Source organism: Carlito syrichta, unplaced genomic scaffold (assembly GCF_000164805.1).
Source record: "Carlito syrichta isolate Samal-C Ts95f unplaced genomic scaffold, Tarsius_syrichta-2.0.1 Scaffold125952, whole genome shotgun sequence".
Taxonomy (NCBI): domain Eukaryota; kingdom Metazoa; phylum Chordata; class Mammalia; order Primates; family Tarsiidae; genus Carlito; species Carlito syrichta.
The window spans coordinates 3,611-23,109 of NW_007070048.1; the positions used below are offsets into that span (position 1 = coordinate 3,611).

The window sequence follows — 19,499 nt, forward strand, 5'->3', positions numbered from 1 at the left end:
ACCCACTCTCACCTCCCTCCCAGAACTTACCCACACTCACAGGAACTTTCTGATTGCCTCTGTAACAAGCGCTTAGTGAACCTTGAAATATTTCAAGATGTATGAGAGATAATTCCCTGTTCTCTTTGATTCTAATAAAAAGCTGTACTGGGCTGTCTGCCAAAGACCCAATATCTTTGTCCAATTTTCCATGAATATGATTTTTCTCTATGCCATGGTCACCATTAGAGAAAATAAAAGCAACATTGGCCATTAAGACACTTACCTATATCCCTATGTTTTCTTAAAAGAGAAAAAATAAGGCTTGTGTTTGCTGCACTGCAGTAACCAGCATGAAGACTGGTGTCTCTCTGATAAGAAAGGATGTCTCAGGGTTAGTTCTTATGAGTCACCTGAACAGATGTCACTTGAGAGGTTCCCACACATCAATCAGTACTTTAATGTCAATGAAACCATCTCTTCCCATTATCCACAATTGGAGTGTCTGCCATTGGGTCCTTAGTAAGTTCTTATCAAAATGCAACTGGGAAAAAGGTTTTAAAAACCTAAGACCATAATTGAAAAGCTTTCCAAATTTTGGTCCTTGAAAAACTAGTGATAATAAGGTTCTTCAGGGGCAAAAATAAGTGGGGAAGGAGGATCAATAACCAAATAAGTTCAGAAAGAAGAGTTGTAATCCATTACTAGACAATATCTCAGCAGAGATCAACCGACAGACCCAGGACAGGAACTCAATTTTTGCTAGGTTCTGGATTGGCCAATGGGACCAAATCTGTCTCCTGGCAAAGAGGGGTACCCAGAAAGGAAGGACTGAGGCGCAGAAAAAACCCACACATTCTGACCAATCCACTTTTTTGTCAAACCCCAAGTTTCTTACCCGATATTTCTTTTCTTGTTCGAATTTTTCCTCAAATTTACGAATTTTACGCTTGAGGCTCTGTATGTGCTTGGTGAGCTGGGTGATGGTCTGAGGCTCCTTACCATCCCCACAGCTGGAACGTGAAGAACTCCGGGGCCTGCAATGATTACAGGAAGGAAGGAACATCAGAAACAATGATCTTCCAGAAAACACTACTGCTAGTCTAAAAAACCAAGATGTGTGGATTATCAGAGAAGTCCAGAGAGAAGTTCATTATTTGATGAGTCTACCATGGTAGCACCTGCTTATTAATGGAGACCTCCTGATCGCAGAACTCCATTACGGGCTGATGTCATCAGGGACTTTAGTGTAAAATGTCACAAAATATTAATCCAGGAAATGCAGTTCCTAAAGCTTAGTGAAGGCTAATTTTAAGACTCAGAAGATTCAGCCTTGTTGAGGCTCTATCTTCAGTGGGTTGCACTAGCCACATCTATCAATATTTTCAAGCAAGTTTTAGACAAGCAGTTAACTTTTCTAGACTTACCAGAACTTTTTTGAATATGATGAAAAGAAACACCTCTCCTCTCTAGAAAATGCATATACTTTATCACAAGACACACACTTTACATGCAACAGCAATAATTCACTAACTCCCTCAAGTCCATTGGGAAAAATGTTAAAAACAAAAACAAAAAACTAAGACTGTAATTGAAAAGCTTTCCAAATTTTGGTCCTGGAAAAACTAGTGATAATAAAGTTCTTCAGTAATAAAAAAAAAAAAAAATGGGAGGGGGGAGGATCAATAACAAAATAAGTTCAGAAAGGGGAGTTGTAATCCATTACTAGATAATATCTCAGCAGAGATCAACTGTCAGCAGGTGAGAACAAGACAGGCCCAGGACAAGAGCTCAATTTATGCTAGGTTTAGATAGTGCATGGACCCAGATTTGGATAAATTCAAGAATAACAGCATGAGTTATGAGGAAGAAACCAGAGACTCCCTGGGTATACTCTTAGCCAAGGGATTCTTAATTTTAGCCTTAGATCAAAATTATCTGTGGAACTTAAAAACAAATACCACATAGTTCCCCAACCTCACTCTAATCCCAAATGCAAATTCCATAAAGTATGTAGGGGAGACAGGCATTTGATTATTATGTGCATGTTATTTTGAGGGGGTAGCTATTGTAAGCTACCACTTTTCTAGGGTCTAAGAAGAAATTGAAGTGGACAGTTCCCAAGAATCTCCTCAGTCTAACCGTTGATGCCACCATTAGACAAAGAACATTGAACCCATCGATAACAATATTCCTGGTAACTGCACATATATTTACTTAGGATTCTGGTCATTTCACCAACAATGTTCAAACATGAATCCCTAGGTAGACTGTGTCTCATAACCATTTCCTCCTGAAATACTAAGGCCTGAAAGAGCATCCCCAACTTAAAATACACTGGCTGTTTTCTTTTTGCCATTTATTGTTGAGGTCTTGCAGTTACACTAGGCAGGCCTGTTGGCACTATTTCAGACACACACTTCATTGTAGTCTGTAAATGTGATATTTGAAGACCTGTATGAGATGAAAGCAATAACAAAACAAGGTTTTCTTACATCATAAACTGCTGAGTGCTAGGTGGAGACGGGGCTGACTCAGGGTCTAAGTTGAATCTCTGGCTTTGGCTGAAGATGGAGCATCGTGGTGACAGCAGCGGGTTGTCACCATCAGTGATGTGATAGAGCAGCCTGCTGGTCCCCACAGACTGAAGGTCTTCTGGTGTGCTGTCAGCTTCATTCTGCTCGTCTTTGTGGACTGGCGTGGGGTCTGGAGAAACAAGACGAATCATCAAGACTTGGAAGTGACAGAGGGCTTGAGACTGTCATGTTCCTAAATAAAGATCATAAACATTCATTATAATGGCTTGCCTCTTTGTCATTTCTTCCTTTTGGGGATATGAAAAGCTTTCAAAATACTGTCATGTTTGCTCTCACAGAACCTGGATAGACAATATTACAAAGCTACCAACAAAAACAATGGAAACAAATTATTTTGGTATGCATTATACAGTCAGCACAGTCCAGAACTACAAAAATCCTCTTTTTATTTCATATTATTTGCATATGTTGAAGGGTATATTACAAATCATTGGACTGAATAAAAATAAAACAACAAAATGAAGCTGATGAAAGAGATTATAGATTATGAGGAAGAAAAGGAATAACAGAATTGCCAGTGAAGGAAGCAGAAAGGAAAAAGGGAAAAATCAAGGAGGAAGAGAGGGGAAGGCAGTGCCCAGATTGAAAATTATTCAGCAGTCATCAAAAATGATGGAGAACTCTGCTTATCAACAAGGAATAATGTCCAGAATATGTTAAATGGAAACCACAAATTTCAAAACAAACAGTAATGATTCCTTTTTATATAAAAAGCATACGTTCATGTGTACAAACAAATGCACTACAAGATCACAGCAACTATAAAGCATAGTAGAGTTAGGAATAATTCTGTTTTCTCCTCCAAATCTTCATGTAGAATTTTATTTTGGACAAAACAAAACAAAATCTACTCCAAACCTTCTCCCCAGATAGGCAGCTCTGTGCCCGAATTCTCGCTACAAGTTAGCTCCCCACCCCAGCGTCTGTCCAGAATGGGGGTACCCCTGTGTTGTGGAGGAGTGTCCATGGGAGATAATTAGGACACTGAGTCAGGGTGGCCAGGATAATGGTCTCTGCACTCTGAATCCCCACAGAATTATTCAAGAAGCAGCTCAAACTCCTTGGTAAGTTTGCCCAGCAGACAAGTCAGGACAAGCCAAGGCTTTCTCTTACTCCTACTTCCCTAAAGAGAGTGGAAAACAGATTTTCTGAATGAATAAGCAGAATCAGAAATAAAATACTGATGATCTGCTTTTCCAAAATAAACATTTATCACAATTTGGTACTGGATGAATCTTAATCAGATTTAGAATGGCTCCTTGTGCTCTAGAGCTTGAAATGCAATTTGTTTTGTATAACATCAAAGGTCTGATTAGGTACTCCTGTATTTTCAGTTAGCACCATCTCCCCTGGTGAGTTGTAATCTGGGAAGGTAGATTACACCTCCTATTGTGCCTTTGAAGCTCCCTGACAGCATTCTGTCAGGGCTGAGGCTGGTCAGAAATGGATGTGATGAGGGCAGAGTTGGAGGCAGGTGAACAGCAGTGCCTCTGGCCCAAGGTAAGATGCGCTGGTGTGATGACACAAATCACCACATGCAACACTCTTGCCATGAAAAATTTCCCAGAAAACACCAAGATTTGGCAGGAGTCCTCAGGAGTATCAGGAATAAGAGTTACTAGTCAATAAATCATAGCATATAAATAGCACACACCTTCAAAAGCCATCAAGAGGTGTATCGGTCCCTCATCAAATCCTTTTCTTAAACCATTAGGCTCTAAGAAGATACGTATTTTATTCATGTTGCCAGTTTCTTGGAAGTATCTTCTGGTAATAATGGGGGAGAATATCATCTTTGCAAGCCTCTGGGACCACCATATTTCTACTAAAATAAGAGCCAAGACTATCAACCGTTCAGCTCAGCTGTGGCTCCATGCTCAAAACAAACAAGGGTCTCTTGTTGCTGTTTTAAAATGCCAAAATGGAAACACTTGGGATCCTAGCCACATGACTGTGGAACAGACCCAGGAAAAGAGCTGTTTCTGAAACCCATGGAGTCCCAAAATATAACTTTACAGAATCACAGATCACTATGAATGGCTCTTTTTAAAAAGCTGCACTGCAACAGCAATTGTAAACCTCCATTTGCATGGCATCTGTTTTCTCCTAGGCATTCACATAATTTACCATGCTGCCTAATTAACATCCTAACCTCCCTTCTCTCCAATTCACTACTGAAGGAAGCTGTCAGCCAGAAAGATCCCAAAGCAACCAATTGAAAAACAACAGAGTCAGTAACTGGTAATTTGGTTGAGCCTCAATTCTTTGTCTAAACTCACCATTTGAGTTGAGAAGGGGCTTAATTAAATCAGCTGGTGCATGTATGTGTGTGTGTATTTGTGTAGACAGAATAGTTGAGCTCTTTACTCAGAACAAGCCAGTAGATTCAGAGGCAGGGCTGCCGCTGTCTTGGGAAGAGATCAGGCCAGGGCTTCCACATCCTGCTCCCCAATAGGGAGACGTGTATAGCAATATTAAACTAGGGTGGCTTCTGATAGTTCCCTGGGGGCACATTACTTTTTCTTCCAAAGGAAGGGGCAGCTTGCCAGGGCCCATGGTGTGATGCAGTGTGTTTTAAAGGAGTCTGGAGTCTGGTGTGCCTATACTTTCTGTGGGGCTCCAGCCAGTTTCCCTACCCTTCCTTTTCCACGCTTGGCTCATCTTAATCACAGGGCTGTGATAATAAAAAGAGATCTGCTGCAAAGCATTGTGCTTCTACAGTAGTCCTTCCCTATCCACAGTAGGGTATGTTTCAAGACCCCCAGTGGATGCCTGAAACCACAGATAGTACCAAACCCTATATATACACCATGTTTTGTTCTATACATACATACCTATGATAAAGCTTAGTTTATAAGTTAGGCACAGTGAGATTATTAACTAATCATAAAATAGGCCAATTACAATAATACACTACAATACAAGTTATATGAATATGGTCTCTTCCTCTTAAAATATCTTATGGTACGGTACTGCTGGTAATTGAAGTCCTAGAAAGGAAAACCACAGGTAAGGGACAACTACTCTAGTTAGCAATACCATAATGTACACTTAAGAATGTAAAAGCATAGATCGCATATTAAATGTTTTTTTTTGAGTTGGGAGTCTCACTCTGTCGCCCAGGCTGGAGTGCAGTGGCACGCTTACAGCCACCCCAGCGTCGACTTGCTGGGCTCAGATGATCCTTCCACTTCAGCCTTCCAAGTAACTGAACTACAGGTGCGTGCTATCACGCCTGGCTAATTTTTTAAAATTTTTCATAGAGATGAAATCTTGCCAAGTTGCCCAGGCTGTTCTCAAACTCGTGGGCTCAGGCATCAGTTCGGCTTCCCAAAGTGCTGGGATTATAGACTTGAGCCACCGTGCCTGGCTGTTTTAAATGTTTTAACTACAATACAAAAATCTCTTCCTGTTACTTCTTAGTATTTTCTAAAATTTCTGTAACAAATTGTAACATGGTAACCCCAATTCTGAGAGGGCTTGCACAGAATGTTTACCTATTCCAAAGTAGAGACCAAGAGGTCCAGCAAGGGGAAGACATAAGCTTATTAGACATAAGCTTATTAGAACAGGAGATACCCACGGCAGCAGGCTTGGCGAAGAATCTGCATCTCGAGGCAGTATGGCAAGCAGTTTTATAGGTAACAAGTTAATTAGTCAAATTCCTATCCAGTGTTTACAATTACATTGATTAAGAGCGCTAAATACATTGTTTTCAGCTTTGCTTGGTCATCTGCACCCCATGACTCATTACTGGGAATATGCATACCCTTCAGAGACCAGTCTTGGCCAAAGGCTGCTGGGGTGGTGGGACAGTCTATGTCCAGACAATAACCTGCACAAATATATCATAATTTTATAAAAAAGAAAAATACCGTAAGTTAATATAAAATTTTAAGAAAAAAATATTCCTGAGAAGGAAGTGAGAAAATACCCTGGGGACTCACAATGGAGAGCAAAGAGTGTTAGTTTAAAAACCAGGTCTAGCCGGGCTCGGTGGCTCAGCCTGTAATCCCGCGCCTTTGGGAGGCTGAGGTGAGTGGATTGCCTGAGCCCGCGGGTTCGAGACCCGCCTGGGCAGCGAGACCTCATCTCTACAATAGATCAAAAAAAAAAAAAATCAGCCAGGCGTGGTGGCGCATGCCTGTAATTCCGGCTACTCGGAAGGCTGAGGCGGAAGGATCGCCGGAGCCCAGCAGGTCGAGGCTGCGGTGGCCGGGAGCGGCCACTGCACTCCAGTCTGGGTGACTGAGTGAGACTCCAACTCAAAAAAAAAAAAAAAAAAAACCAGGTCTACCGATGGTTAAAGGACTTTGGAAATGACGAACCTGTTTCAAGCTTTATTTGTTAAGTGGTAAGAATAATGGTGTTTGCCTCACATGAGTAAGTGAAGATGAGATGAAATAAAACTGTATCCCATGAAATTTTTGGCATATTCACATAAACCTATTTTTACTTTATATATATATATATATATATATATTTTTTTTTTTTTTTAATTTCAACCTATAGTTATTTTTTTATTTCAGTTTTGGCCTAAGCAATGATGACCAAGAAGTCATGAATTTGAAGTGCTAGTTACATTTTTTAAAATAAAACACATTAAAATAAATTCTTCTTCAATAACAATGTTCATCCATGCATCTTTTAAAAAGCATATTTGGTGAAACATAATGATAAGGTATAGAAACTGTCAAACACAGTATTCATGAGAATCATCATTTTAATAATTATTATTATCAAAATAAGAAAGTTGAGGCCGGACTCAGTGGCTCAGCCTGTAACCCCAGCACTTTGGGAGGCCGAGACGAGTGGATTGCCTGAACCCGTAGGTTTGAGACCAGCCTGGGCAACCTGGCAAGACCTCATCTCAACAATAAATCAAAAATTAGTGCACCTATAGTTTTGACTACTTGAAAGGTTGAGTCAGTCAGAAGGATCGCCAGAGCCCAGCAGGTTGATGCTGGGGCCACTGCACTCCAGCCTGGGCAAGAGTAAGACTCCAACTAAAAAAAAAAAAAAAAGTTGACTATCGTCTTCTCTTACCGAGCACCAACTTCACCTCACTAGGAAACCCACAAGGCTAATATGAAAAATGCAAACCAATATATCCCTCAGCATGCCTCTGCTATCAGTCTTATTAATTAAAAAAACAAGAATAATTGTCATTGCTTTGTTAAACTCAGGTGTGTCCACGTGGCTCTTTTAGCTATGGCTGCCATATTTCCTAGCTTTGGCCCCCTCCTCTACTTTGGGGAGGTATATCTCCTCTCTCTCTCTCCTAATTTGCCTTCTAAATAAACTATAGTTTCCAATCTAAAAAAAGAATAATAATTATATGTAATATTTATGGAGTGACTCACTATGCCTTCAATATTGTTCTGAGAATTGGGGCATGTATTTAATCTTTATAACAACCACGTGAAGCCAGTGGTAACATGCTCTCCACTTTAAATTTAGTAGAGAAGGTTGTGTAACTGTGCTAACTCTATTCAGAGAGGGTTTGACCAGCACCCAAGTAGAAGACTCCACATCTCTAACACTGAAAGTCACTGTAGGAACATAGAGAAGAAAAGTAATTATCATCAGGGTATGAAGGCCAAGAGACCACTTCTGATCTGGCTGTAACTCCAGGCCAGAAGCAGATGCTATATCACAGCTGTTTGATGAGTCAGCTACATTTAAAAATATATCTTCCTAATGTGAATTTTCAAAGCAACTCAAAATTCAAATAAATATCGTCAAAAAGTTGAGATGGACTGCTGAGATTTATGGATTTGTTAATTTGCAGTCAGGGGTTTGCCCATCACAACAGGCTCATAGACCGCATTCAGGTACTTCCAAAAATACCAAACATCAGGCTTTGATGATTTGAAATGCTAAATAAGCCAAAAGCATGTTCATGATTCTAATGACTTTAGTCCTCAGAGTTCTCAGCCAGCCTTTCTCAGGACAGAGAGCAAGGAGGATAACAGTATCATATGCTCAGAGGAGGCCACAAAAACATAGTTGAAAACAACCAAAAAACATCTGATGGGTACACAAAGTGTTCAGTTTTAGGTATGTTGAATCTGAGTGCCTAAGGCACTGAAGGATCAGCTACAAGGTCAGGGAAGAGAGAACCTGGGTAAATCTGAAGTCATCCCAATAACTAAGGCTTGGAAAACAGATAAGCTTGCTTGGTTATAGACCACTGAGACAGGAGAAGTGATATTGTCATTTTGGGATGGATGAGGTGGGAATGAGGGCAGATGAAAAGGGATTCTGGGTCGTGGAGGCTGACTGAATGGGGGGAAGTTGGCACTCCAAGCAGACCTGTGTGCCGGCTTCTGTGGATGGCCACCAGAAGTGTTAGAGAACCGGAGAGGTGGAAAATTTGTCACCAAGAAATCAGAGCTGGGCTGCAGATCCCAAGAGGTAGTTTGCCATCATGAATAAAAGCATGAGCTACAGGCCTAGAAAGACCCAGATTCAAGTCCCAGTTTTGCCCCCTCTGTGACCTGGGATGCATTACTTAACCTCTCTCAACCTTGCTGAATTTGAGAAATAGCCAAGGGGAAAGGCCATTAAACAGCATCAAATCTCTGAGAACATCTTTTACATTCCCTGTATCACCAACATACAGCCAACTGCTCAGACAACAATCAGGCTGAACAATGTCCTGCTGGGGTGCAAGCCTCTGCTTGAGCTATGGAGTTGGGGAAAGAAAACACATCATTCACCTAGTATGGAAGACTCAGAAGTGCCCCCAAGGTATAAGGAGAAAACTGGGTGCTATGATGCTCATCATGTTTCAGCATAATGGACTCCCCAGGTCTTCTAGTTGATTCCTGCACAATTGATCGTCTCAGTCGTGCAGCTGATAAAAATCTGCTATTAAGATGAAAAGAGCCATTTTCAAAAGAAAATTGTCACTTATGAACAGAAGTGCTTTGAGAAATAGAAGGAACATTGAATATACAAAACAAACAGGAAGACAACTAAAGGAAGTCCCAATCTTCAGTGTGGGCTATATTTTTATCCAAAGCCAGTAAGAAAGCATAATCGAGAATTACTCATCTCAAGTGTGGTTAATTTGGCTGAATAAAGCAGCTCCACATAGAAAGAGCCACGGGAACATATGATTCTCAGGGAACTGGAACAGACAAGAGAGTTTGTCCACCTTGGCCCTGGGCCTGGGAGGCATCCAGAGACGTGTCAGACACCAAGCGTCTAGGTACACCATCTGGTCACTTCCAGACTGTAGTCTTTATACACATGAAAGGCCAATAGCAAAATAACCCAAAGAAAGGTATTGTTTAAATGACTATAACATATGGGAAACCTGTATGCAAGGCAAAAACAGTAAGCGAGGACTCTCTGTACTATCTGCTCAATTTTTTGTAAACTTAGAACTGTTCTAAAAAATAAAGGATATTAATTTCATAAATGACTCTAAGGCTACTGGTTAAAAGTCTGGGCTCTGGAGTCAGAAACCTGCATTTGGTCTGTGATACCACATGTTCACAGTTGTTATATCCTTAGCCAGGTAAACTTCTTCAAACTCAGAATTCTAGTTTGTAAAGAACTGAAAAGAACTAGAAGGATGCATATTAACATGTAGTACTTGGCCTGGCTTAAAATTAAATTTGAAAAAAATTAAATAATCACCTGGAAGTTTGGGCTGTAAGACTGATTTTTTTTTCTTCCTATGAGGCAGCTGTAAAAGTGGCTTCAGAGTATTATACTGTCTTTCATAAATTTTGAAATCATTTTAAAAAAACACTTTCTTTGGAAAACTAGGAGTTAATGTGAAGCTCCCTTCTTCCAAGATTATGAAGACAGTTATATAAAAGCATCCAAAAAAATATTAATAGTAAAGTACTTTTCTGGCCAAGTTATGTCATAGGTATAGCACAGGATAGATTTTATTGTAACAAATGTAGCTTCAACTTTTATAGGCTGTACTTATTCAGCCATCAGCTCTATAGATTATTGCTATTATAAATACCTTTTGCCTAAGGGAACTCGTGTAATGTCAATCATATGTAAGGCTCTAGAAGGGACCTAGGGAACGAACAGTACAAAATGTCACTTCCACACCCCAAAAGTAGTTAGAAATTATGATAGAGTAGATATTCACAGACAAATGTAACTGGAGGAAAGGAGATATGAGTTCTTAGTATGGTTAGAAAGCCCCACTGTTCAGTGACAACTGACATCTATTGAGCATTTACATGGGTGATGTGTTAAGAGCTAAGAGCTTCACATGTACTATGTCATGCCATTGTCACAATAATCATAAGAATGAGATAGTATGCATTTCCTCATCTTAAAGAAAAGGAACACAATAATCATAAGAATGAGATAGTATGCATTTCCTCATCTTAAAGAAAAAGAAACTGAGGGGCATGAGAGATTAAAGAACCTGTCCAAAGTCACCCAACTAGCACATGAAGTTCTGTAAGGAGCTATATTTCTGAGCAAGGTGGAGCGAGTATGCAGCAAAGCGTAGTTCAAGTAATAACTTTGTTAAGATAGTAATATCTTTGTATTTGACATTAATTCATTACTAATCCTTGAACATTGATCCCAGATTAATTTTATTTTACATTTATGAAATAACATGAAAGAGGAAATTTTTGAACAACCGTTGGTATAAAAGCATATCTGGGCTCTCAAGAAGTCTACAGCATGATTTTCATACCAAAGGTTGTTTAAAAACAAAACCTAATGATGATTGGACCATGCTTTGCAAGGGATACAAAATTCACTTAATATACATCAAAGGGCAGAGATTAATTTATATTTTTACAATGGACATGTCAGTACCAATCCTTGCAAATGGATCCTGGGTTAATCTTATTTTGCACTTCAGAAATGGCATGGAAGAGGAAGTGCAGTGATAAGTCTGAGTCTGCAGTTGAGACATTAATATTTTTCAAAGAGTAAAATGCTGAGCAACCACAGAATAAGCTCAAAAATCACAAGGAAGTCCAGTAGTGGCTGATGACTTGCACTGGTGGCCAGTAGTAGGTAATGCCATTAGAGAAAATGAATTCATCTACTCTTAACAAACAATAAGCACTAAATTATTAGTTTAACGGGGAACAGGATTTTTATTTTTTCAAGTTGGAGTCTCATTCTGTTGCCCAGGCTGGAGTGCAGTGGCACACTCATAGTCATCCCAGTGTTCACCAGCTGGGTTCAGGTGATCCTTCAGCCTCAGCCTTCCAAGTAGCCGGAACTAAAGGCACATCATGCACAGCAACGCTTGGCTAATTTTTTGATTTACTGTAGAGATGAGGTCTCACCAAGTTGCCCAGGCTGTTCTCGAACCCATGGGCTCAGGTAATCCCTTCCTCAGCTTCCCAAAGTGCTGGGATTACAGGCTTGAGCCACTGCGCCCAGCCAGAAAAAAAAAAAAAATCTTACAGGCACATTGTAATTATTTTATAAAATTCCCCTGTTGCCTTTTTTAATGTATTAATTCATTTTTAATGAGACTATTGTTGATTCACATGCTGTTGTGAAAAATAATAGAGATCCCATGTATGCTTTGCCCAGTGTCCTCCAATAGTAACATTTTGTGAAACTATTGTACAAATAAAATTATACTATTTGACTTCATCTGAAATACACTATGCAGGTCGGGTAAATACACATCAAGAAAGGCACAGAAATCTAGAAAGATAGTCTAAATCAGAGGAGCTAAAATGACAGGAACAGAGGGGCTGCAATAAACTAGCCAACTACAAATCTAGGCCTCTTCAATCCGACAAAACAGAGTCATGGATTCGTTTTAAATCAGACACCAGAGACTCCTAAAGTTGAGAGAAAGGGGAACAAGGGTTGAAGAACTATTTGTTGGCTACTGTGCTTATTATTTGGGTGATAGTTTCACTAGAAGCTCAAACCTCATCACCATACAATATATCCATGTAATAAACCTGCACATGTACCCACTGAATCTGAAATAAAAAGGAAAAATTGACTTTCAGGACATATTAATTATAGAGATGCACTGTAAATATATAAGTATTTATATGGTTATGGAATTAATTTCAAATTCTAGAATCTTAGAACTATGGGAACTTAACATTTAGGTTGGGAGGCTGGGTTCAGTAGGTCATGCCTGTAATCTCAGCACTGTGGGAGGCCAAGGTGGGAGGATGGCCTGTGGCCAGGAATGCAAGATCAGCCTGGGCAACATAGGGAGGAGACCTTGTCTGTTTAAAACCAGTGAGACTTTAACTATTTAAAAATAGCTAATCGTGGTGGTGTGCATCTGTAGTTTCAGCTACTTAGGAGGACAACGCTGGAGAATCCCTCGTGCCCAGGAGCTTGAGGCTCCAGTGAGCTATGATTGCACCAATGCACTCCAGTATGGATGACAGAATGAGACCTGGTCTCTAAAAAAAGTGAAATAAATAAAATAAGCATTTAGGCTGGATAGCTAATAGCATAGTGGTGAACAGTTTAGACTATAGAGTCAGAGTAGGGATACCCCACTCTCAACCTTTCTTTACCTTCCAGCCCCACACCACTCAATAGCTGTGGGACCTTCAGCAAGTTACATTAACTCTCCTAGTTTATTTTCTCATCTTTAATCTGGGAGTGATAATGAAAACTACATCATAGCATTCTTGTGAAGATAAAATAAGGAAACCAATCCAATAATGCCTGATATAAGTGAAAAGGTCATTGTTAGCTAATATTGATGTTACTCATTTCAAAGCTTTTAAAGCAGGGTCTCTGAACCTAGCACTATTAACGTTTTGGACTGGATCATTCTTTGTTAGGGGAGAGGGGTGGTCCTGTGCATCGCAGAATGTCTAACAGAATCCCTGGCCTCTACTCGTGTTAGATGTCAATAGTCCTTCCCACCCTCCCCCCCATTTGGAACCGGTTGGCTCTAGATATTGCCAAATGGCCCCAAAGGAAGCAAATTAGACCACAATTGAAAATCACTATTTTAAAGGAATCAATTTAGAACAAATACATGAAGTATTACTTTCCACAATAGTAGCCATTTTCATTTTCATTTTTATTTTTTTTAGTTAAAACAACAGGTAGTACAAGCTGAAAATATAAAAAGGTTCAAGAAGGGTATAGAAATATCTCTCTCTCTCTCTCTCTCTCTCTCTCTCTCTCTCCCCCTCACCCCCCTCACACACACACACAACCATAATGAATACAGTTACTAAAAGATGGTGGAAAATTCTGTGCACTTCTTAAGTTGAACTGACTTTCAAAGCATATCTGGGGAGGCCTCCAGATAGGATGAAAAACCAAATTATTTGGATAGTCAGAACCACCTAGAAGGATACCCGACATATTTTCCTGTTCTAGAACTCCGTGTAAGCTACATCTGCAGCAAAAACACATTTAAATTCCCCCCTCCTCCCCACCCCCGAGTGACACTGATTTAGAAAGTGTAGCTGACCCTTCCTGCACTTCAGAATCACCAGGGAAGCTTTCGCTGCATGGAAATTCTCAGGCCTCATCTCTATGTCTTAATTTTGTATTTTAAGGTAGGGAGCCCAGATTCTATAAGTTTAATGAGCACTTTCAAGAAATGGAGAACTTCTTATGAAATGGATAGTATTTTGAAATATGAGAGTTACAGTCAGATTCTCATTGCCTCTGCCCTACTTTAACTTCAACATTGAAAGAGACCAACAGATTATGCTGACTTCTTCATAAGAATAACTGTGAACTGTAAATACACATACCACATTAGTGTCTTAACCAAATGGAAAATTCAATTTGAAAATCAAGATTTTAGGGAGAAAAAAAGAATTAATTAGGCACTGTTGCAGAATTATTATTTCTAGAAATAGTTCTCTGTGACAGTTTTTGCTAAAACACCATACCATCAATCATTCTTGGTCAGATAGAGCAAAGGTTACTATGCTTAGTCAAGTGGAACATCAAACGGGCCTTCTAAACGCTTTGAAAATGACAAGCAGTTGAGAAAACAATCCTCATTCTATTTTTTGTTCAACCAAATCGGAATCAGATGCTTACTAATGCCATGGAGGAAATACTCTTTTGAGCTTTAAGAGGATATTGATCCAGTTAGAGGGATTTTTAGATGAACTATTGTGTGGGTTTCTGTCTCAGTCAGTTCTGGCTGCTATAACAAATTACCACACACTGGGTGGCTTATAAACAACATAAATTTATTTCTCACAGTTCTAGAGACTCTGAGATCAGGGGTGCCAGCATGGTCAGGTTCTAATGAGGGCTTTCTTTCAGGTTGCAGATGCCAACTTTTCCTTGTAGCCTCACATGGTAGAAGCAGAATAAGCTAGCTCTCTGGACTTTTCATATAAGGGCACTAATTCCACTCACGAGAACTCTACCCTAAGGACGTAATCACCTCTCCAAGGTCCTACCTCCAAATATCATCACACTGGGGATTAGATTTCAACATATAAATTTGGGGGGTACACAAAGATTCAGTCTATACCAGCTTCCACCTCATATCATGTGGTTTGCAACCTAAAAGTAGGGTGACCAACTGTCCTGGATTGCCAGTGAGTGAGAATTTTTCAACATATGGGAATTTCAGTGCTAAAAATGGGACAGTCCTGGACAAACCAAGCAGTTGCTTACCCTCTATAGAGCCCCCAACCTGCCTTGCAGCTGGTTTCCTCTCCATCACTTTTCTCTAAGGGCCCTGACATACTTCCAACCTGTCTGTGTCCCTATCCCTTATCCAAGTCTCCGTGCCACCCACCCTCCAGCCTGTAGACTTGATGATTAAGCACCTTTCTCCTCCTGAAGTAAGTAGATAGAGCCGACTGGCCACAGACCCTGAGTAATAGTCTCATGTTGCCTGTGATGTTGATGAAATTAAGGTAGAACAGAGGCAGAGAGAACTTGACATTCTCTCCCAATTCAAGACACTGTCCACTTGACCAGTGGTTCCTAATACTGGGGAATGTTTCTGAAATAAACAGATTCCAGGACTTTCACCCCTGGCTTTCTAGAGATGATGCCTGGGAATCTACATGTTGGAAAAGCTTCCTGGTAATTATCTGCAAGAAGGTTCTGGAACACTCTCTAGGACACAGTGCCATTAAATGTGTTATTGCTACATGTGCAGTTTACAAATAAATTTCTAGAACAGGTATCTTGAAGGGACTGATCTTTGTAACACATAAACCCATGTTAAAGCTCAATATGTTGATCTCAATACAGAGAAACTACTATACTTTGTTCAGACCATCATTTCAGATGTCCAACTTTATGTAGGTATGCTCTATTCTAAGTCTAAAGTGAATTTGAAACCCATTTAAGTGACATTAATTCATATTTATGAATGTTTGCTATTATTGGTTAAGTGGTATATTATTATATCCAAATGTCCCTGTATAAACTGCTTGTTGAATTTTGTCCTTGTTATTGACATCAACATTTACTAATTGAATAATTATAAAAATTACAAGTTGAATATTTATATACAGGCAAGGCTCAGGGCTAGATGCTAGACGTTAAGAAAGAGAAACTATTTTTAAGTTACTATAATCTTACGTAGATATATGGCCATGTGTGTTCATATTATACAATAACTCTCTCACCAGAACTTACACGAAAAAAACACTACAATTTCAAGGTGCTTAAAGAGCACTCTAAAAATCCATTCTGAGGTCCTGAGTTAAGGACTGCTGATCTGAGCATACATTTTTCTCTGAGTGACACATGGATTAGAAAATGTATGGCCTTCCTATAAGAACGCGTCTTGGAAGCCAATAAGACCAGACCATTTTCATAATTTAAATAATGAAAACATCTTACAAACGACTGTTGCCTTGGCAATATTCATGGCAAACGAAGAGACTCCTTAGGTCCCGAAAACATCTAGTTCTCTACATGTTTCTAGAGTCTAGTTTTCTAGACTCTCTTGAAAGGGTTCTGAGACATTTCAGATTAATCTACATTTTGGAAAATTCAGCATCAAACTCACAACTCTCCTCATAAGAAGCCTTCTGCTCGCTCCTGCCATTTGACCCTTCACATGGAATATATAGCTAGTTCCTTTGTGTGAGCAATCCCTACATAAACCCAGTATTTATTTCCCTTTTACAAGGAGTGGCAATAAGCTTGGACAAAATCTGAACTATACAGAATGAGAAAATGCAAAACTCTTCTTGATCCTCCGAGAAAATAGGAAACATGAAAGTAATAATATTTAAAAAATCCTTATTCTACATGCTACAAATATTTTACTAAATATTCTTTGCCAGATACTTGTCTAGCTAATCCAAATCATCAGATAATTCAATAGCTAATTTGTACTTGGCTTGAGACTTCTTTATGTATTTTGTATGTTGTTTGTTTGCAGGCGGTGGAATATAGGGTTGAGTATTGTCTAAATAATCTGACTTAACTCCCTAATTGGCTTGACATTGGCTTCTGTCCAGTTTTACTTGTATCTCATCCAAACACAATGGCCAACAAAGCAGGAGAACTGACTAGACAACAATGACAGTCAACTGGCCACCTGCATTCATAGAGAAATAATTTACCACTTGCCAGCAATTCTATACTATGCCTCAGTGTCCTTACCATGAACAGTATTCTTCACCAGTCAGTTTAAGATTAATACAATACACATAGAGTGCTTAGAATAGTGGCTAGATCATGGAAAGTTTTAAATTAGTTTACATTCTAACAGTGGAGATGACTGATTTACCTGCTTAGACAACATGGGTCTGTTTCAAAACAGGAGTGTCTTAAGTGTACTTAAGCTAATGGTACTGAAATAGATTGCCTTTGCAAATCTTTTCCTTCAACTCCTGGAGATTAAAGACCTCTCATGAAGAAAGCTCACCTAAGCTTACTTTTAACCATTCATCCAGACCAGTCTGGCAAACCTCTGGCCCTTTCTTATTAGAAAACATAAGCTGTGCTCTCATTTCTATGCATGTATACTAGTGTTTCTTTCCTCTCTTGTCTTCCTGGGAGCATTAATTTGCCTTCTGTTTTCTAGTCAAGCTATCATCCCAGGGGATTAAAGCTAGAAAAACTTGAGACCCAATTTGGGACTTTTTGACACAGATATTAATGCAAAAAAAAAAAAAAAAAAAACTGAGACAGAACAAGACAATACAGGATCAGAATAAGCTATCAGTGGAGCACCCACCCCCACTTTCCCTGCATTGATAGATCACCTTACAAAGAGTTAACAGAAAGGAAACAGCAGTCTTGAAACTTCTCCATCCCTCAACATCTCAAAAATATGGGTTTCAAGAGAGCAAAATTCATCTAGGTTCAGTAATATAAAACAAGCATTTGTCACAGGAGACCAAATGGGAAAATGAAGACTGGATGTTGTGATGGGCAATTTCGCCTCCCACCCATTTCTTTAAGTTGAACTCTAGGTCCCAGCTGGAAAGCAAGTCTATAGCAAACCCTAATTTCCCCTGTCTCTACTCTGCTCCCCCAGGGCAACTGAAAAGCACCTCTCAGGCTTTCACACTGCACCAAGCACTGTTTCCCCTCAGGGCCCAGGTTGAAGGTGAAACAGCAAGAGGCTGAACTATCTTGAGTACAATTTGGGACAACCCGCAGCCCTGCCTCTTACCTGCAGAATCCGCCCCATCAGCAGGCACACTCTGGGTCAATGCTGGGGCTGAGTCCTTGACTCCATGCACCTGAGCTGCTTCTTCCTGGTTTGGCAAAAATGCAGAGCACAGATCAGACTCGAGGGCTTGGAGCTTCAGCAAGGAATTCTGCCAGCAAAAGCAGAACATCAGGCTAGCTAAGTAGATGCCTGACACACAACGGTGGGTCTGCTGCTCCTGCAAGCACCTTCCTCCAGCGCCTGGCAGAAAGCGGGTGGCGACAACAGCTGCTTCAGGGAAAGAGCTGGTTGTGCCAGAATCATCTACGCATTATTCCACATGCAGTCTCGGTTTCTGCCTCATTTAAATCCCAACGTATATGGATTATCTGTGACACATGGGACTGGTGATTTCGTCAGCAAGAGACGCTGCATCTGGAGAACCAATCTGAGAAGGTATCTGCTTCCCCCGGTACTTGAGGCTTTACGCCTTGCAAGTGTTTCATTCATTGTGCTGACATCAGAAGCGGAGGACATTAGGCCCCTCCCAGGCTACCATTCATAAAAGCCATCGTCCCTCCAAAGCAAAGACTGCAGCAAACCGCAGTGCACAAAGAGTTACTGCTGCAGAGGCCGCCTGGCATCTGGGAGGAGCTTCCAGGCTCCCTTATCTATATGTGAGGTGTGTGTGTGTCTGTGTGTGTGTTGTGTCTTCTAAAGTTACTTCTCTCACATGGGATGGCTGCAGCCGCCTCTTATCAAGAACAGGGTCAAGGGAGATGACCTTGGTCACTTAGCATAACCCAGTCATTGAGGGAGAAGCAGTTTATCTTTCATAGCCCTTGGCATAACCTCCCACCCACCCCCTTCATTTCTCATTTTAAATTTCCCTCATGGTTCTTAATAAGAACAAAGTCGTATGGACTGACGCACACATCCTGCCATGATGCAGATGCCCGCAAGTTAATTCCTCTGACCAGGCGAAAGTGAGTCAGCCCGAGTCCCTGATCGAGAGAGACAGCTCCGTCACAAGAAAGCTTGGCAGGTCTCCGTCGCTATTCCACCTACCTGGTTCCAGCAGGGGCAGCCACTGACAGCAGAACCATTGGGCCTTTCCTTGCTATGATCTCCCAGCACGCACACTCCTACTCACACCCTGCCCTCCACATGTCCTAGATGCCACACAGCCTCATATCCCACCCCTCACCTTCATCCCCCGCCTCTCACTCCCTACCCCTACCCCCACTCCACATCCCTCACCCTCTACCCCCACCCTCACCTCCACATCCCTCACTCTCACCGCTTACCCCTCACACACACACCCTACCCCTTACTCCCTACCCCTCCCCTCCCCCATACCCCCAACCCCT

General features: G+C 40.6%; 1 protein-coding gene across 1 annotated transcript in view; it reads right to left on the bottom strand.

Moving 5' to 3' along the window:
• Positions 1-385: 385 nt before the first annotated feature.
• LOC103249979 (protein FAM13C-like) overlaps positions 386-19,499 on the bottom strand; it is a 96,819-nt gene continuing 77,705 nt past the window's right edge. Inside the window, exons 6-8 of the mRNA XM_008048570.1 lie at positions 18,151-18,235; positions 2,475-2,685; positions 386-1,016 (exon numbers count right to left, since the gene is read on the bottom strand). Coding sequence (XP_008046761.1) covers positions 641-1,016; positions 2,475-2,685; positions 18,151-18,235 — 672 coding nt within the window. The 3' untranslated portion in view covers positions 386-640. The remainder of the gene's footprint in view (positions 1,017-2,474; positions 2,686-18,150; positions 18,236-19,499) is intronic.